The following is a 22,111-nucleotide window of genomic DNA, read 5'->3' on the forward strand; positions in this document are numbered from 1 at the left end:
AGTCCTGATATGATATGACAGAGTTATCATATTTGGACAATATATAACTACGGACAATAAACATTAACTTATTATTGCCGATTTCTGTGATTAGTTTACAGACGAATGGTTTTGAGGTCTATGATGGTGGCTGTGTTTGAATTGAATATTTCATCTAATCTGTTCGCTCTTCTAAGCATAGAAGAATGAAAACACGGAAGTCGATACGCTTAGATTTGCGGCTAGGATAATGCTTCAAACACGTAAACGTTGCTTGCAAATGTTGCTAGGACCTGATTTGGAGTAAAAGCGAAATATACGTAGTAAACATTGCACTTTGATAAAACATCAAAAGGGGTATATTGCCTTTTGTGAAATATATATCTTCGAACACTACACGTCACGTCATTACATTGCAATGCAACCTTTATTCAAAAATTTCACTTCAAATAACATACCGTGGAAATAAACTACTTTTTACCTGAAAAAAAATGGAATTTCTCTCGCTCAGTTTAACATTAAATGTTACAATACAACATAACATAAAGATGGTAACATTTTAAAGAGTTTAACACAAATAACATATTATTTATCAACAGGTTGATATCACCATTTACATGAATAATTTTAAATAAGTTTAAGTATAAATAACATGAATAAGTTTAAATATTCACCGAAATTTCCTTCAATAAGTGTCCAAGTAGTTGAACTAAACATAACAAATGAAATACAACATAATACTGTTCAATACTTAAAATTGTTGTACTACATATATAACCATACGAAAAGTTAATAGTTTAAAATCCAATTTTAAATCTAATGGGTAATCTAGAAGCCAAGGAATTGAAGCCAGCCGAGTACAAAGCAGTAATGAAACTTTCCAATCTACACACACCCTTTGCCATGGTGATATGAATACATGAATATATCAAATATGATAAATTAGCATAATCTAGTCTTGCGTTATCCTCTCACATACATCATTAAGGCATTAGATCCACACCACTGGTTCTTTTTTTTTGAAAGTATATGATCAAGTATTCAAAATGTACGTAAGGCGATCGAGTTTGAATATTTTCCTCGGTGTTTCGATGTTGAGAGGTGTGAGATGTTGGTAGATGCGTCGGAATATGGGTAATCATCTTCCATTCCAACGCAATGTTTGGCACGGTAAATTAACATTTTGATGTTTTTCTGCAAGAAAAGAACAACCATTATCAAAACATAACTCCTTTCTTTTTCACACAATACCATTTGAAGATGTGAGAGAGAAGTAAAGATCATTGAAATGCAACTATGACTGTTTACTTTAATGGTGACTAGTCATCTTGGAGTTGTATATGAACAGCCTTTTAAAATCAGAAAATTTCTTACAGACTAACATGGCATTGTGTGATATTGTGTAACTAATACTATACTCCTTCTCTGTTCATTATACATTTTTTCTCGAGATACAGAATTACCAACTATCAATACAATTGCCATATTCCAGTTAAATATTAATCGATCCACTAATGCGAAACGGTCCACGTTCATTTCCTTATGCTATCCCTAAATACCAAAACTGGTAGTAACTGCTAAACGCGCAACATAAGCGAGAGGAACCCAAACGATTAATGCCATAATAATCCATATGCAATTGTAAATGATTGAATTGAATTGAATTGAATTTTATTTCCACCAGAAACATAAGATAATAACAATACAAAATGAATTATCACTAATAAGAAAATGTTCTGGTGAGGACCATAGACATAGTTCACTTGGAACTAATCTAGTCCATGGTCCTGACAAATATGGGAAGTAACTAAATGCAAAGTGTACATATCAATGATAAATAAATAATTACAACCATTACAAATTGGCAATACTAAACAAAGAAAAGCATGGTAGCAACTAAATATCAAACAAACAGAACGGCAAGCGAAATCTATGACAACACAGACAAAGTAAACATAATTATTTACAGCAATGGGCAAATGACAATTAATGGGGAAAAATAAATGACTTAATGATTTTGTAAATTCATAACGTTTTATGTATGTTCTTAAGTGTATTTGGTAGGGAGTTCCATTGTTTGGTTAAAGCATATTTGATTTTTTTCTGACATAGTGTAATGATATTCCCGTACTTCGTTATATGATACTTACTCTGAAGTTTTCGCTAAGAAATACGTACACTATTGGATTAAAGATGGTATCAGATAGTATCAACCATATGAAGACACACGCACGTGACGTAGTCGTGACTTCCCAGTGTGACGAAAAATAATGCCCATTATATGTAAGGAAGAGGTTGTAGAAATTAAGAGGAAACCAGCACACTGCAAACAATATGATCAAGGATACCAGAGTGCGGATAACCTGAAAGAAAAGAAAGAACAAAAGCAATTATTGTCAAGATGGCCGAATCGTTAGAGTGGCCAATTATGAATCTAAACGTTGCCATTATGGTCATCCCTGCGACCATTATTTCTAACCAGCGAATTCCTAGGGCAAGAGTTGAATCACAATTGTACCAAGTCAACACAGTTAATTAAATGGTAGGATAAAAGTTGTTGTATGAAAAATTAATCCCATGTGCTTATAGATACTGGACAGGACAACGTTTGGTGTGAATCACGAAATTTCAAATAAGCTACCCCCTACTTAATCTGAATGCCATGAAAAAGCATTTTATAATGAAAACATTATTCGCATAGTCAGGCCTAGATGCGGAGTGATGGCTAGGCACGGAAAATGGCAGAGAGAAATTTAAGACGTACACCAAGTGGTCATCATGCAAAAGCAAGACTCTTTCATAAGCATATACATATCATATGGGAACAAGTTTTAATTCAAAATACCCTTCATTATTATTGCTGATTTTTGATCGCACAGATACACATGCATATTAAAGGGTCGCATAATCCGGATCGTACCTTTCGCTTTGCCACTGCCTGTTCCCTGTCTCTCTGGGCGTCAATGTGTCCAGGTAGAGTACGTCTCCATAACTTCAGAGCTACCTGGATATAACACCCGCTTAGCAGAATGAGAGGCAGCACGTATGTCACAATAAATAACAGCCAAACATACATCACCCTGTAGTTGATATCGGTGGGTTGTGGCCAGTCTCCCCCACACCGATAATACGTCATGGTTACGTTCTCATCTTCTATCATTATGTATCTGGTTTCGTGGTTCGCATATATGAGTTGTGGGGATGCCAAGGCCATCGCAGCCAGCCAGATTGATAGTATTATCATATTTTTTCCTTTTACCGACAACTTCCTCTTCAAGGGGTACATCACTACATGGTAACGATCAAGGCCTATTACGGTCACCGTGAAAATACTCACAACCTGAGAAACCTGGAATGAGAACAATATAAATCATGTTCAAACGAAATGAAATGGGAAAAGAAAATTTACATGTATATGAAAATTAACACAACAGTCTAAAATTTCAAATACTTGTATGCAAACTTTTGCAGTTATTAATTTTACGTAAAATGTACAAATTATATCAGCAAAATAAGACAAATCTTCGTAAAAGAGGCAGCCGGTCAAGAACTTTACTTCCATGTGCGACTAATGGATGAAATTAATGCATGTATATATTTCCCACACTCTTTAACGAATGTGCCGAAGATTTAAAAACAAAAATGCGACACTTTTTTAACTACTGCTTGCAGTGTCCACAATATGCACATTATTACTTGATTTTGATAATTGTCCCTGAGGGTCTAGGTCATAGTCAACTGCCAAGATCTGAAAAGACAGCTTGTACCTGATAATATGGGAGTAGACACTTGAATGTGAGTCTCTATGAACAAAAGGTTTTCAGATATACAGCAAATAATGATTTCTTACTGCAAATATGGTTACCGTTCAGTAAAAAAGTGGTATGTGCACAAAAATCATGTCTGTGTATAATACTCTTCTTCTTTATCACCTGTATACATAATTTATAAGAAATTGGCAACATGTAGCTACAAGAAAGTGTGTGTGGTGTGTAATAAATATATCTTGATTTGATAATTGACTTTGAAAATCAAGATCAAAGTCAAAGTGCAGTGTCGCAAAAGAAATCTTGAAATTGATAATATTGGGATAGATAATTATATTCTGATAGGCCTTTGAATGTATTAAAAGTTTAGAGTTGCACTGTAAATATTAACTTTTTTACCTAAAGATATGCCGGCCAGATATGTCCTACAGACAACAAAGTGACGCCCATATGTCCGATATAATATGTCACCTTTGTGCCAGGTATCTATGAAAGGGATATTGCATGTCAATTAAATGACGTATTACGGACGGATGCACTGTACATGGACGGGCAGACGCTCGGACGGATACAGGGGGTGAATCGTAATATTCCCCTCCTTCGGGAACTAAAAGGCAAAGCGAGCATGTAAAAGTATAGTTATACTGTTGATAATTCCAATGCTTGACGAATTTTATCAGTGTGATTAAACATTTCTGTGATCGACGGATTTTCATGTGGTGTTTCCTGTGGCATGAGAACGATTATTTGAGAGATCTGAAATACTTTTTGGCATCGCAAACCCGTCGCATTCGGAGTGAGCCAATCAGACATTAATGACAGCGTAATGTTTTTAATTTGAAATGTTGTCTACAATTGCCATTATTTAATTACATGTAATGTTATCCTGAGTAAATGCCTCAACATTTTTTTAAAATTACTACATAAATATTGACAATGTTTTCTGCTGGCAGAACATGACCTTCATGAAACGCATAACCCATACGGCCATCGCGCTTTGAACAAAATTAACGATAAGAACTTGGAATGGCCACAGATTTACCTTAAAAGAAAATAACTCAATCGAAAGCATTACGTGTAGTAAATGTGGTGTTATGTTTTATATTTGTTGGACATTCACACTGAAAATATGACCATTTGAATATTTAATATATAATACAGTATAATGAACTAAAAATTACCTAGTAAATATTGAGAATTGTTTTATGCTGGTGGAGTCTCAGACCACATCATGTGAAATGCATATCAACCCTCATGGTGTCACTATGCTTGCAAAAACAGAGGTGGGGATATTCATTTCGCTTTGAAGGGGTTAATGGCAAAAAGGCCTAACGCCATTGTATGAGCTTTTCACTATAAAAAAAAATAGAATTTATTCTTGTGTGATTTCCGATCTCAATTTAGGCCAGCCTTTGTTCTAGAAGATACCTATTCAACAAATAAGAATAAAAGATGGTTTCGAGCTAAAAAAGTCCATTGTATTGAAAAGTAGGATTTGATTTTGTTACTTTTAAACGACATATTTCCGAAGTGCTCCGATGATATTTTCCAATAATTTATTTTTTCATCTCCGATCTCATCCAAGATTGTCATGGGTAAAGACTGTACCGATAGAAATATAAATAACCAAGAAGCCTTTAGGAGGAAGTGGATTTGGGGAAAATGTTCAGAGTTTCTGCTCATATATCTTATGATTAAAAAGGATGGAAATTTGCGTATCCAGTGAAGATGTGTCCACAGATAACATGGAAGAGTAAGCATTGTCTGATAATAGAATTTCGAAGTTTATGAACAATCGAAATCCTATCGATCCTACTCTCATGAGAAACTGAGCAAAATATTTATTTAATGCTTTTGGAAAAAAGAGAACCCTTTTGCACAAGACTGACATAAGTACTGTATAGAATATTCGTATTGCTAACTCTGCCTTATACTGTTTGACTTCCTTATGCTTTACATTTATTTTATGTATGTGTTGAAACTTTGACATCGGACATTTTCTCGGACTATTTTGGCGGAAATGCTCATTTTTTAAAATTAATAAACAATACTATTAGAGTAAAATGAAGTAGGTTTGTGTGTACAGTAATGACGAAATATGTTCAGTTTGGTAGAGCAAATGATAACGCACATGCAGTTTAAAGTTTTAAATTAGTGTTGATCTTTTGATCTCTCTTGGTCGACAACCCCCACCAGAATGAAATCTTCAGTACCGTAATGTTTAACGCTACGATTTGGGAAAACAATTTTGATGAGTTCTTCATGAGCATGTAGAAAGCACATTTCTTTGAATAAAACAAATCTAAATCTCCGTACCTGGTTTTGCTTTCCGATAATTTTAGACAGAGCCCCAAGGTTTTTTCAATATCACATATTAATAGCATATTTAGTACTAGGAAAATAAAATGAATTCATATCAAAAACTGCCAAGGATGAATGTTATATACAGAAATCTCCCTCGTGGATGGAAGAGGGTTGTTAATGTGATATAAATCTTACATCTTCAAAGAAAAGTTGGTCGACAATGTTACAAGGCAGGGGTTATCAAGACTTGATGCAATTAGTTGTTTAGTTTCATATCCTGATGTCTACTGACTTATCAGGGTATATGGTTGGTTTTGGGGCATATCAGAACCTTGAAGAGTAAACGAGATCATTCTGATAAAATGGTGTAATATATAACATTTTAGTTTTATCCACAATGACAAAGTGAGCTGAATAGATAAACATCTTAGTCTGAGTGATTTGTACATATTTTGTCTAGGAGATAATTTAATGAAATAACATGACATTCTGAAACAACATTTCTAACTTTTCTTATCAGGAAGACGACTTAGGTTCCACAAATTCAGTTAAAGTAAGGAAACGGTCAAACTTTGCAATTTTCCGGTTATTCCTTAGTTGCTAAGGAACAACATGCATGATTGAGTACATATCTTTCAAGAGAAGAACGAACGAACATGTTTAATACATAGATGTTGATAGATTAGTGTTGGATTCCAGTTTGCCTTCACATTTCCGTTAACCTTGACAGGCAGTTTCGGAGTTTCAAAACTGACGTGTATAATTGAAAAGCGTTATTGTCAAAGCAAATCAGTACCATGTTTTCCAGTTCATGCACAGGCAAATGTATGGATAGTCACGGTCAACTAATCAGTACCCCACTGGCAAACAATTAATCCAGTATACTTATCTGTACACATTGACAAGTGATGTTAACCTAGAGACAAAGATGGAAACCAAGACTAGTAATAAGTTAAGAGATATGTAAACAATCCAACCATTTTTCACTTGTCTTGACAGAAGTTTAATATATTCCTCCCCCAGACGTTCAATTCATACTGCGTTCTTCTCAACGTGTCAATCTATTAAATATTGATTTAGTAACGACATATGTTCCTGTTAATCTTGGGATTTCTGTCACACATGTTTTTAGCCTCCAAGATAGAAGCCGATAATACCTTAATCCAGATAAATTATGTATTTCATTGCATAGGTATCTGTTATTCGAGGAACAACATGTGGAACAGTATTTGGCAAATAACATATTTATACGTCACCTGCGACTACGAATTCATTTTGAAATGCTGCTTCATTTCAAAATAAAATCACTTCCGCGTTGCACTGTCGAGCTAGTATCACGCACCTCTCTGATGACTGCAATGCGGTTGTTTACATCCCAGCCTTAACTTTATCACCAAAAAAAGATTGCGCGATTGCTCTGTAGTATGATGTAATGTTTACTCTTTGCATATCGCTCAAAGTCAGATTCAAACTAATAACCTCCAGCTGAAAAATGAATGCATCCTTTTTTGCGTACTGTATTCCATTAAATGTACAAAAATGTTCGTAATATGCTTTGTTGTTCTAGTTAAGCAAAAATTCCACTCTCTGTGACGGTAATTTTGACATTGTTCATAAATTTTGGAATTCATGTTTACGATCGCATGACAACTATGCGGTCGCCGTCACAGGACTTTCGCCGCTGTGTGTGGAATGTTGACGATTTCCCTGTGACACGAAACATACAGTTCAAAAACTTGTTACAATGTATACAACGATGTTATTTTGTACGGTTGACAATACATTTGTCATTGGAAGTGCTGGTTACAGCTGAAATTCTAGTTGCCTGCTAGGTTTGTTTGCAAGGTGAGGTGCAGTGATCATGTGAAACAACAAGCAAAAATACGGCTGTTGGTGAAAAATACGCCTTCATACCTTCTGGTGACGTATAACTTGACGTATAACGTTGATCGTCGTCATATTTAAATCACATTAGACGATAAACTATGTTATCGAGTTTAGATATTCTTTTTACCTGTATGGTGTAATGTCACGCGTTTGTATGTATGTATGTATGTATGTATGTATGTATGTATGTAACTATGTATGTATGTATGTATGTATGTATGTATGTATGTATGTATGTGTGTGTGTGTATGTATGTATGTCTGTCTGTCTGTCTGTCTGTCGGTGGACACGATATTTCAATAACTACGACATCGATTCTGATGAAACTTGCTACACATCTTCCATATGCTAATAGAAAGAATTAATTAGATTTTGGTTAACATCTAATGAACATTAATTAGTATGTGTAAGTAATTGTTTTTAGGAATTAGGTTATATCTTTGGAACGCATACTTCACATTCAATATGATTGGTACATACGTTAACCATAATAAAGCGCATATGTCCTATAAGGTTTGGTAGGAATAGTTTGCATAATTAATGGATTTAATAATTAGGCTTTAAATTAAGAATGCAAGCTTCACATTTCATACAATTTGGTACATATATCAACCCTAATAATGCGCAGTTGTCCTTTGAAGTTTGTTGATATGGCTTTTACTTTTAAGTTGTAATTTGAATAATTACTGATTTTCAGTAATTAAGCTATAGCTTGAGAAAGCACAGTTCAAATTCCATATAATTCTTCCTCTATAACAAAGCACACATATACGTTAAAGCCTGTTGGCATATGTTTTTTAATTGTAATTAGTAATTTGTGCATAATTAATGATTTTCGCCAATTAGGCTTATCTTAAGAATGCAAGCATCACATTTCATATAAGTTGGTACATACATCAACCATGACAAAGCACACAATCCTCTAAAACCTGGTGATACAGTTTTTTATTTTATTTTCAAGACTAATTTGCATAATTAATTATTAGGCTTTTTCTTAAGAATACAAAGTTCAAATATCAGATAATTTAGTACATATATTGATGGTAAAGAATTGCATGTTTCACTTAATGTTGTAACTTATAAGCTCTATGGTTAATTTGTATAATCAATGATTTTTTGATAATTAGGCAATATGTTAACTATGCAAGCTTCAAATTTCATACAGTTTTATATAATTAATTTTCCAATTAAGTGGTACACCATGCATAAGAGACATATTGAATTGTGCATTCTAATGGTATGTGTAGACCAGAAAATATATGGTTTTGCCCTTACGGGAGACAATCAATGTACTTCTGGTATACAATTAGGTTATGGTTGGATGGTTAGAGTGATCCGCTTGGAATCTGCAAATTTTCCGGTTTTAGCCTTATCACTACTGTTTGATTCTGAATGGCTAAAGTTCTTGCGTCCTCTCGGTTACTATTATTGTTTTCACCTTCTGGGGTATACATTAAATAGCAGACCCCCCCCCCCAACACCATCCATAGTCAGCTCATGGTCAATGGTGCCACATCAATAAGAACAATGCGGTGGCTTAAATGAATGGCAGTTCTGGTGGATCTTATGATAACGGTTGAACATGCATTCATTAGATTAAGGCATACATATATCAAGCATAAACAATGGTATCAGATAAAACCGGAAAATCCTAAACTGTGACCAATATTTCGTGACATAACCTGTTGTGCTTTAATCGAATACCCGCATCAATGTTGACTATGTTCATTCTATAAATATACACATCTCAATAGCAAACATCCCATAAATCATATCCAATGTTGTAGTTGTTAGAAATTTAATTTTGATATATTATCACACCTAACCTCCACAGTCATTTTATGAACTTTTGATATTTTCCTCAATTACTTTGTCTCTTGCCTTTAGTTATAATAAATTAACTAACGTTTAATATATAATATGGTATTGTTTGAAATGAACGTATGCTTTAGGCATGTTTAATATTTAACTACAATCCGCCCCCTAACTTTTCGCTGAATGAATTTTCATTTTTTGTCTGAATAGTACATTTTAGACCATTTGAGGTATTTTACCTTGAACACAGAGGTCAGCATCAAAGGGTAAAGATATCATCATGGATATCATGGGTGTAGACACTTAAATTAGATCTCTATCTAATAAGCTTCCAGAATTAGTGGACAAAATTAGCTTTTTTATCACGAATATCACGGTCACCATTCTGTTATTACCATGAAGGGGAGATCATATCAAGAACTAAGTGTTGAATAAAAGTGGTGTCTGAAAAAATCTTCAAACATGATTAAAACGTGACTTCTACAGATATATCGATCCGGGAAATGATGTTTTTTTCATATTGACACAACTTAAAGTTATTTTTATATCAAACAGGTGTTTGACATGAATTATCAATAACACACGACATTTATACCGTACAATAAAACAAGCGAGAAATAGGTCTCCGATGGAGAAAGGTCAATTTGGGAAAATTGTATGATTATTCGCACTTAGCGGAATTAAATTATATTATAGACCCTCCCATTATATAAAATGAAAAAGGTGAGCAATAGTCATGGCAGATAGAGAGGCTAGAAAGCCCCGCTGGCGAATCAAGTACTTCATAGCAGCTGAGCAGAGTAAATAAAAACAGGATACACTCAGATCAAATGGATAGAATTGAATGAAAACACGTTAACGGGCTTCAAATGCAAGTTCAATATATGGTAGCTATGTCCCTATCAGTTAATTCCTACCAAAGCTGATTGAAGGTATGGTTCCCTACATTTCATGGCTTCCATACCCAGCAGGAAAATAATATTTAACAGACACCATGTCTAAGCCCGATATACTCTACTCTCCACAACCAAGCAAGCCCGAAGACATACAGACAAACCAGTCCGTGGATATAATTTTAATAGGTAGCAATGCACACGACATGTAAAGCACCTACATCAAACATTGCCTCAACAACACTATCAGGAAGGCTGTGTCAGAAGTAGACATAGCATGAGAAGGAATATACACATTTTAGCGTTAAACACACCGCATATGACGCAGAGGTCGATATATAAATGACAGTTTATCTTGTGCACAGACGTGTATGCATTTTAACTGTGGTTGCAACAACCTGGTATCTATGAGTCAGGCTTGTACTGGATAACTGTGAACCAGCAGTAGTTTCGTTAACACCAATGATTTTAAGAGTCTTCTTGTGAATGTTGTCAAATAGGCCAAGGCTGGCTAGTGAGGTGTTCGTCCACCTCATTCCATGCCTCCTTAATTTGATATCATACATGTTTTCAACACTTTCCTGAGTACAGCACGCCTTTAGATCATTTCTGTTAACAAGAGGTTTTCACATTGTAAACGTGTTGTCAATAGTCAGACCAAAAATTCCAAGCTCATCTTTAGCAGCAGGTTTAAATGCTGTATAGTATTGGTCAGGATTTGCAGGGTTTTCTTTTCCATTACGTACAATTAATGATAACGTTAGGAAACCCATGTTCTTGCTTTTAATGTTTTGGAGATTCTGTACAAATTATATCTACACGGTGTTATATGGCTTCGAAAAATAACAAAATATTAAAGCGCTTTTGAAAAGTATGGTTACCTTGGCTTGTATTTCTAAATCATTAATCTAGTTATTATTTGTTAGTTGCATCGTTCAGCAAGCTTATTATAACTACTTAATAATTAATGATTCACATCGGCCGAGCATATGCATCATAAAGCGGTAAATCGTGGTCATGCCAACCTCTGTTACTATTTACGATTACTGTAAAGTCGAGAGTAATTTAATTCATATTCAACCAAATATTATACATGTAGCATGTGTGCAAATATTATTTAATTTCATTCCTCTATCACACATGTTACATTTTAATACCCATGGCCACGAAAATTCCGTACGACAACGAAAATAACGAAAACCAAACCAAATTTACCTTGCCTGGCTGTACAAGAACCAACATTGCTACACTTTCTTTGCGTCCATAGTGAGCCAACATTATCAGTTAAATATACAACACTGAAGGTAAACCTAGCGTAGGCACTTTCATATTGACATTTTTTTGAGAGCCAATTAACTAAAATATAACACTTGTACATCAATTCTAGTCACGCCATGAGACGATAACATGTGGGAAATGTCAATTAGATTTTTTTGACAAGATTTAGACATCTTCGAGATATTTGTTCAGACAGATAATAACATTTTAGCAATTGTGGCAAGAATTTTGTCGAGCCCGACGACGGTTTGCTGCAGCTTTCGTGATTCGTTGTAGTTTTTTTTTAATGTACAAAACCCATTCAATGTTGCACCCGTCTTTGTGGTCACGTATCAAACTTCAATTGTTTTAAGGCAATTCGAATCATCACGATCAATAGAGCAAACGATTAGCTGTTTCCTGGTACGAAACACAGTCAGTCAATTTATGCTCACTTTCGAATCTAGCAGCACAATGATATGATCAAAGACTATTAAAAATTCAATTTTCAATCAACTCTATAAGTGATAATAATCAATTGAATGTGGGTAATGCGTTTTCAAGATTGTATTGCTCTTGGTGCAGTTGCCATTTTTCAATGTTTAATTCCAGTGACGTAGTACATTTAATGTGGTGTTTCTACAATAGTGATAAATCGGATTTGTCCGGAGGTATTCGAAATAATGAAATTACACCTGAATGAATTGAAACAGTCTGGACCACTACCGTGCTTGCGATTTTTAATTCTGTCAGTTCCTGGCACAATATACATTGGAGTATTTCCTGCAGGTGTAAGAAATGTAGACATTGTCTCCTACTATATACCCAATCGTTTGATGAAATATATTTGCTTCTGGTCGTTTTGAGAGTTGTACATTTTGTTAGCTTTCTGAATTTTGCTCAACATTCATCGTCGTACTGCTACTGCTAATATGTGATGTATTTTTTTGGTTTTTCTTGTTCTTGATATTAACAAACTTTCCCTCGAATATTTTACTGTTAGCAAATATTTTTAATATAATACTATACAGTTGTGTCTCAGAAAAGAGATGCCTCTGGTGGGCTAAAACAAATAACTTGTTATTAATCCAACAAATGTTTAGTCTTCAGGAAATTTACTTCCATAATCTGCGCGTGTTTCATAATAGGTGACGAGTACTAGTATACTAGTATAATTTCGATTTATTCCTGACAACACAACACTCTGTGAGTACATTATCTGGGTTAGGGGACTAATCAGTTCTGCTTATAGGGCTGGAAAAATACAACAACAAAAACTGTCTATCGACAACTGATACCAGAAATACAAATTCATTTGTTAAGAAAAGTGGAACTGGATATTTCCACCTGTCATTTAAAGCATGCAATAACTTGTTCTGTGTAAATGGTGGTATGTACGGTTAAACGAATTTAATTGTTTAAAGGTCACATACATCGCCATGTATGCATGTGGGGATGAAGGGCTTTTTTGTTTGTTGACAAACACAATTCGTCGTGCCGCTATAACACTGTGTAAACTGTGGCCTATCTAAAGTTACGATCATTACGTTGACTTGCTTTGGGCATATTTGTATGACGTCATCTGGAGCAAAAAGTATTTCACAAATCATTTAAATTTTGGCTCGGGAAGAAACCTTTGTTTGTCATGAGAACATTAGTTGCTGGCTAGCTATAGGTTTTAGTCGAGTGGGACCTCGAGGCGCAGGTGTATAAGTAAGGCAAGTTTGAAAGAGTACATTCATTATTGTATCTTAATTTGGGCACCATCTCTTTAAATGTGTAGAGATAATGCAGCACAGAGAAACCAAAAACAATTACATCATTGTAAATTATATGACAAACTATCGATATTTTGATATGGTTTATATTTTATTAAATATTATTTTATTTGAAAGTGCCATGTTTCAATCCTAGGTCAACGCACTAGACTAGATTTACCTTATACGTAGAGCCACGTGTAAGGATAACATAGACCATTCTTTTGTCCTGCATCATCTTTTTCGACAGCACTAACTCTTTTGGCACCTAGATGTTAATCCTACTGCGAAATGGGCCTTTTAGAATTACAAGTATTATTTCAACAAGATAAAATTACACCAACGGAGACATAGAATTGCAGATATATATTTCAAAAGGTCATTTCTGTAATGAAATTATGGAATATAATATAAACTTTGGGAATGGAACCCCATTTTAATACAAGTGAAACAAAATACACAATTTTAGATGAGAATAAACTCAATACTATTTCACTAATGGCTAGACTCCAAATACATTCGTAATAATTTGAAACTACTTTCCTGAAAATTGATTCATGAGGTAATGGCTGCTCTAGGCTCAAGCCTAGAAGCTCATCTTTTAAAGATTACTTCGTGCTTCAGACATACTATGCAATTAATTCCATCGTGGAGTATCCCAGGCAGAATTACATTAGCATTATAAATGATATAACTTTTATGTTTCATTATATTCCTAAGTGTTTTGTATGTATGTATGTATGTATGTATGTATGTATGTATGTATGTATGTATGTATGTATGTATGTATGTATGTATGTATGTGTGTGTGCACACTCGTACGCACTATCATGTAATGTTAAAAGCTGCAACTGTAGATAACGTGTCGTCGACAGGTACGAGGTCGAAGACCTAAAGTTTAGCTGAACATATAGTAATATTTCATATTATACAATGCCCAATCGAAGTTATCATCTTTGAACAGAAAATATGGATTATGTACAGAGACGTTCTACGTGACAACAACCCGAGTTTACATCACTCGTTGTGTACTACTCAAATGTGAATAAAGACGTGATATACGGTATGCTATTTCCTTATATTTTTCTTCAGTCACTCGAAAAATACTATCCTTGAAAGGTTCATAATTAGATATGATTCCGCAATGTTATTTTTTATTTCGTTCAGCTGAGGAAAACGCGACTGGCCTACGGGGGCCTTGTCACTATGAGTCCCTAGACTAGCGGAGACAAACCCTTAGGTCACGAGTATTTTCCAGCTGAATGAAGACAAACATTGCGGAATAATATAATTGTACCAAATTGGGAAAACACTATCATGGCGATTTGGCTCAACTATTGAGCACTGCAAAGCCAGTGACGTAGGCATGGGTTGTCATGACGTACAATGACCAGGGTATATAATCCATATTTTCTGTTCAAAGGTAATAACCTGGCTTGAGTAAGGTATAATGATAATGAGACAGAATTCAAGCGGTATGAGGTCGCGATGACAACGAGCGTTTCTAGATTTTTGTACAGCACTATATATATATATCATTGTAAATTTTCTCTCGATGACAATATGATAATTATGATATTTGTATTACCATTTGTGGATATACACTTAATGAATTCGTGTAATGAATAATTTCAAATTTATTTTACTTATACATTATTGTCAAATTATGGGGCAATTGGTACATTTAAGGTTAAGACTTAAAGCCTGTGTAAACAAAAATAAGATAATTGCCACCGTACTGCAAGTGTTCAGCACCGAATTTCAGTCTAAATATTAGTCTTGCTACATCTCTCGTTTATATGCCTAATTGGTTTGTATTTGAGTAATTATTTTTTACAACTTGTCAACGCACTGCAATATTCATGGTTCGGTAATTCATTCCATTTGATGTGCCATCTTAATCATATGATCATTAACACAAACAGCCGCAAGACAGCAAAATCTATCATATGCAAAATAAAGACATTATTGGTGAACAAAGTTCGCACTTTTATGTATCAATACCAATCATACCTTTTTAAGGCCATTCATATCAAGAACTATACATTTGAAGAATAGCCTTTATCCCAAAACAGAACATGTTCAGAATTCTACAGTTAAACAGTTGGCAATTTGCGATTTTATGAAGCCTTGTTTTGCATTTGATTTGTTGCTTATGAATTGGTATTGTATTAATTGTTCTATAACTGTTTATATGTTGTCATGTTGGTTGTTTTCTATGTTTGGCCAAGTCATAATCATTCTCGGCTTTACAGTTACTGTGGTTAATAAAATAATCTAATCTAATCTAATCTAATCTAATCTAATCTAATCTAATCTAATATAATCTAATCTAATACAATCTAATCTAATCTAATCTAATACAATCTAATACAATCTAATATAATCTAATACAATCTAATACAATCTAATCTAATCTAATCTAATCTAATCATAGTTAATCTAATATGAATCAACTAATTAGGCTTAATACACTTGTATCCTGTTGAGGGAAATTTCAAATGTAACGATGGCTGAAAAGGTCCGTGACTTGTGAAAATTAGCGGTGATTTCTTCCAACTCCCGAATGGAAGTGAAATGGTTTCCTTTCAAATCATTTTAGATCCCAACAAAGCGTGCAAGAGAAATTACATTTCCGTTCATGGCTACATGTTGCTTTAACCTGAACAGTTTCATATCACTATCAATAATTTAGCTGGAACTGGTCGCGTTAAAATATGAAGGAAAGTGAACATCCAAAATAAATCTTCTTTCATATCCATGACTAGTGAAAGTATTAAATGAAACCCAAAGATAATATTATGACGATTTCAATATAAGATTTTCCTAGAATTTCAGTTAATTAGATAGCCCGTACATTTTATCAGATTACTAGCAACGTTTTTCTATCGTGCTTTGAATAGTAATTAGTAATGTCATCAGTCAACATGTTGGATCATCATTGTTTATGTTGAGAATGCTACTGTGCTTAAACCAAAGACCTACACGAAATGCTTAAACCAAGGACTTACCTTCATCACAAAAGGTGTCATATAACACAATACTTCTCCAAATACCCATTCACCCATCATTGTAGCAGTGAATAGAACCGGTAAACATACTAATCCTAGAGTCCAGTCTGACATCGCTAAGTTAATCATTAAGGTGTTCGGGGACGCCTTTCCTCTCCGTGCGCAAGTCATTACACACAGGACAATAATGTTGCCAATAGTTGAAAGAACGACACTTATCGCAAAAATAACCGTCAAAGTTACAATCAAGTGTTCTGTTAGTTTAGGGACATCATCGTAGTAGGAATAATAACTACTATAGTTAGTATAGTCATCGTCGTAGTCAACCATCGTAGAATCATCACCAATGGTGTTGCTTGCCATACTTTAGCGGTAACAGTGGAAACCTTATGCAAATAAACCGTAAACTGTCTGATATCTTCACGTTAAACGTCTTATATCGGGAAAGACAATCTGCTTCTTAAACTGTCTGCACTACTTAGCTAAGTCTAGGTAAGAAAATATCCGTCGAGTTCCACAGCGCCAGAAACAGTCTGTTGTGCCCTTCATGGAGCTGAAGACTGACGAGCTGGACCCAGGTTTCACATCTAAATTGTGATATGAGATACCAGTTAATAAATATTTGTGTAGGCGATGTCGACAAACACGCATGTGCACAAATGGTGGGCAGATTAAACTACATCACATCAAATATAGAAATGTTTACTCATTGTACGGGTACAATCTCTCTAACCTTCCAAAAAAAACAAACCCTAAGCGTATTGTAAAACCGATGACATTCTAGTCTCAAGACCTGTAACAACACAAACATGTCAATAACATACATATATGTGTGAACGATGAACACATTCAACAGGTCTCTTTAAAACATCATCTGAAAAGGTTAACATAGCAATATTAGGTCAGCAAATGTACATATATATATGACCATAATTTAATCAACGATGAACACATTCAACAGATCTCTAGATCTCTAGAAAGCTGAACTTAAAAGGTTACCATAGCAATATCAGGTCAGCATATATATATATATATATATATATATATATATATATATATATATATATATATATATATATATATATATATATATATATACATATATATATATATACATATATATATGACCACATATTTACATATTTGTATTTACATTTACATATTTCCTTTGTGGCCTTGTTCATCTCCACGTGTTCATGATTTACACGAATGCGATACCACGACATCATGCTACCTTGGCTAGGAGCTATCAAAGTGTGTTTTTCTTTTCTCTAACTCATTCGTCATGTACTGGATGTCGTCCGGAAATGTGTAATAACATGTTCTATAAATGTTTGATTTGAAAGAATTTCGAGTAGCTTTGTTGCACATGACACGTCGACTTATTCCTTGAACTGAAACGATATCAGAGGAATCGCGATGAATGCAACTCTAAGAATGACTGTGTGGCATAGCGGGTCACCGTGGCGATGGGAACGCGATGGTTCGTCAGTTTTTATGGTGTTTTAAATATCGTTCTATTATAGTAGAACTAATGTGGCATCAGACATGATAGTTCTTTACATTTCAACCAGAGGATATACTTTCGGATGAGTTATATTTTAACAAAACGTCATGGCACATAGTCAGGTTCGTGGGAGATGAAAGATGAAATTTTAAAATCTAAAAACTATACACCGTAGTACGTTATTTTTATTGTCGTACTGCAAAGCAACATGAGATAATGGAGGCGTGGAATTTTGTTGAATTTACGTTTGAAATCTATACAATATTAAATTAATGCACAGCATCATAATAACACTGGTGTTTGTTGTCACATTACACTTTTTCATAGACGATTGATTATAAATAACGCAAAATCATGTTATCACCCCAAATGTACACATATATTTTGGGGAGATGTGAAAAAAGTAATCAACGTGACAATAATATCACAGAGTATTATTCATTTCAAAAAAGGTCATCCTTTATCTCCAACGAACCTGTCTTATAATCATATTTAACCTGTAACTGCGTTGTATAATTAAGTAAACACTCATTTTAAATGAAAGAGGCATTTTTTAAAATTAAAATACGTCATTTTAAAATTCACTGAATACAAATCATTAAAGATCAGCCCCAAGACTCATGCTTCGGATTGATAGGTTTGATTGTAATAGATCATACGTACGGGGTTAGTTTCTTTGTAAAAATGTTACCATTGGGAAACTTTACTATTTCAAGAAATCGGCATATCACGATCTTGTTGTCGACCTGTCTTAAAATACGTCATTTTGCCTGGGTGCACACTTATGAATTCCATATATCAAGACCCATACCATGGACTTTGACATTCTAATAGCTAGCAAAATGCATTACTATCGGGCCATTAGAAGATAGAAAGATTGTAAGTGAACTTGATGAACCATACATGACCATCCATTAGCAAACTATACTATAATGACCTCTCAAGTGACTTTATACCGACACATTGTAATTCATTTAGAAATAAAGATCTAAGGGACGATCGCACAATGTCACACAAGCTCACCATGCCAAGATTCCCCGGCACAAACGCTGTAGGTTCGAAATCATTTCCATATGAAAAGATACCTTACTTGAGGTGTGAACTGACTGTAAATCGGTGATAGCTCTGACAAATATCACTGTTTTCCCAGGTTTCATATTTTTTGTAGGGGTAAAAACATTGTGATCTTTTGTTCCACTTGATCGGTAGTTTATTTAGTCTATGGGTGGTCATAAGCCATTAATTCGGTAACGTGGAATTTGTCCGCGTTCAGGGGATTAGCCTAGATACATTGTTTGTGCCGGCCAATCCCGTCATGCACCATAAGATAACTTAGTTTGTTTAGGGGGAGGGGGTCTGGCGTCAATGCGATTGCTGAGCTTCATTTTCGCACCTCTAACCAAATTTCAACGGAAACCTCTCACTCCTTCAATGGCAACAGCTTTTGTATTTACTATTGAGATGTTGATAAATTGATAAAAAAAATTACTTCTAATGTGAGATATGGTGATGGGTTTCTGGTAGTATTTTAATGATCTTTACTGTGTTTAAAATCATCATAACATTACATCGATGATAGTGGTGTGACCGCTACAGTTCTTATAACTGGTTTACAGCATTATATCAATGTTTGATGTCACACGTGTGAGTGTTCGTTTAGGGAGGGGGGGGGGGGGTTGACCAAAAAAGAACGATGTTCGTTTGTTGAGCTTGTGCGACAATATGTGATTATCCCTAAGTCGTAGCATGACGAGATAATAAAGGTGACTATATTACATATGCGTAGCAAGGCTAAGGTAACGAGACTAAAAGTGTTTTCTTTAAAGAGAGTCCACCCCTTGCAGAGATCAGTATCGATTGAAACTTACCTCGAAATAACACTTGAAATTTCTACAATTTATATTGACTGGGGGCAACTTATACCTTGATAAAGCTAGTTCCTGACTACAGATTTAGATGGGGTCAATCAACATAATGATGGTGACGTCACACTGGTTATATGGTTAGACTTGTTGGCTTTAAATCTGAATCTGCATATTGCAGGGTCGAGCCTATTTTGCCACAGTAGTAAACCCAACAGACTACGAGAGGACTGAGGTTGAAAGAGATGGCGAATGCACAATTATATGCTGTGGCAGGATAGTTTGCTCCCAGTGTATAATTCGCTCCATGATAATCTGTTCTGCTGGGAGATACTTAAGTGCATCATGTCACCGTGGGCACGTTTTGTTCAGATACGATTGTACGCACGTTTATACATGTACATAAGGCCTAAAAAAAACTGTTGGTCCCGGTTACCCAACCCCACCTAGTTTTTCACTGCCGATCCTAAACTTTGTTTTACCTATCCGAGAGAAAAATAATGAAATCGCAAAAATTGTAAAGTCTCACGAGAAATAGTGGATGCAGAAACTGACATCAACTGAAAATGACAATATAAAACAGTTCTTCCAATCTGTAATGGCTGTACATCTGATAAGAGAAATGTAAAAAACAGAGACGATTTGGAAAGCAATGGAAAACCTGAACTAGACACTCACACATCAAAAAAGATATATAATAAAATTAAATTAAAAAAATATATACCCCACCTATTCTAAAATTTAGCGTAATCGGAACCACAATTTTTTTTTGTATTAGGCCTAAAACCCAATTCGTACTCAGTCTAAACAATTTTCATATATCAAACAGACATTTTACGAGTACTACTTACCATTAGGTAAAATTGCTTTCCCTATGAATTGCATACTTCATAATGGCACATTCGTGAGAAGAAAACAACCCGCGTGCATTTCGATTAATGGCTAGGGCAATACATTTGTGTACTTTATGTGCTAAATTAAAAATTGTAGTGTAATTATCTTTTCGATTTACTGATGAACATATCACGCTTTCACTGAAAGTCACGAAACATGTTATGTGATATAAATAACTGGTACTTGTGGTACTACTTATATCCAGCAAATATAGAATATCGAAAAATCTAGATTGATTTCATTCGCGATCGGATATTGCACTTGTTAGAAGCGACAGACAAATGGTGCTAGCATCATTGTCAATTATTAAAATAGATCTACTGAGTTTAAAGACATACACAGTTATAGCATGAACAAATAGTAACATTTGGTATTATACCATGCACGAGCGAAGTTCAACAAAAAGTATGGAATATATACTCTGGTCGATCTACGTCAAGGCAACGCGCGTACAGCGTCTACGTCATTGGTTCAGCTGTGTTCGAACATTACTTTCCCCAATTTTCTTTTGATATTACTGGTGATGATATCTAATTATTCCTCAACATTTTTCATCATTCAGCCGGTGACAAGGGCCCCTTAGGTCACCCGTCTTTTCCTTGGCTGAACGAAGAAAAATATTGGGGAATAATATCTCATTATTACCACCAGTGCTATCACATGGGCAAATACGAAATCTTTGTCCTCATTTGTTACTTTTTCGTCTTGAAAATGGAAAAGCCTTAAGGGTACCATGCACCAGGTTTGCGTCATATACAGATCCTTATAAGGAGTGACAGTTTGTCTAAATAGTGTACATGACCTAACTGCTGCAACATATTTTATCGTTACTATAAGTAATAATTTGTGATTCTATTCATGCATTCTAATCTCGGCAATAGTCGAATTCTAGTCGCCAAAGCAGATTTATTTATTTAGACACCTACTGTACAGGAAGACAAATATGGTAAAACGTAGTGAACTACAAATATCGTGGTGGCCATATATGACACATATGTAAATTAGTCATTGTTCCAGCAGTCATTTTCGAATTCAAAACGTTAGCGAATATAGTTGTGTTACGTTCTAGGGTAGCTTAATATAACATTTCAGTGTTTAAGTATCACACACCGCACACCAGGAGTTGAGTTGTAATCAAAATCTGAGAGTAAAGTTTATTTCTCCATGTCCCTAACATA

General features: G+C 34.7%; 1 protein-coding gene across 2 annotated transcripts; it reads right to left on the minus strand.

Annotated features, from left to right (window-relative positions):
- Nucleotides 1-678: 678 nt before the first annotated feature.
- On the minus strand, nucleotides 679-17,149 carry LOC144445105 (prolactin-releasing peptide receptor-like). 2 transcript variants are annotated; one of them, XM_078134659.1, is made up of 4 exons: nucleotides 16,671-17,149; nucleotides 2,900-3,328; nucleotides 2,130-2,342; nucleotides 679-1,173 (listed from the first exon to the last, which is right to left on the minus strand). In XM_078134659.1, exons 1-4 carry the CDS (start codon nucleotides 17,031-17,033, stop codon nucleotides 1,021-1,023), a joined length of 1,158 nt encoding a protein of 385 aa, XP_077990785.1. In that variant the 5' UTR covers nucleotides 17,034-17,149; the 3' UTR covers nucleotides 679-1,020. The 2 variants fall into 2 exon arrangements, with proteins under 2 accessions (XP_077990785.1, XP_077990786.1); XM_078134660.1 differs by lacking the exon at nucleotides 2,130-2,342.
- Nucleotides 17,150-22,111: the final 4,962 nt, after the last annotated feature.

Source organism: Glandiceps talaboti, chromosome 13 (assembly GCF_964340395.1).
Source record: "Glandiceps talaboti chromosome 13, keGlaTala1.1, whole genome shotgun sequence".
Lineage (NCBI taxonomy): Eukaryota > Metazoa > Hemichordata > Enteropneusta > Spengelidae > Glandiceps > Glandiceps talaboti.

Excerpts from the sequence above, each read along its gene's own strand:
- LOC144445105 (XM_078134659.1), bottom strand. The coding sequence starts at position 17,033 with ATGGCAAGCAACACCATTGGTGATGATTCTACGATGGTTGACTACGAC. Across the intron at positions 3,329-16,670 it reads TGACACCTTTTGTGATGAAG|GTTTCTCAGGTTGTGAGTAT; the intron begins GTAAGTCCTTGG and ends TTCTCATTCCAG. Across the intron at positions 1,174-2,129 it reads TTCTTAGCGAAAACTTCAGA|AAAAACATCAAAATGTTAAT; the intron begins GTAAGTATCATA and ends CTTTTCTTGCAG.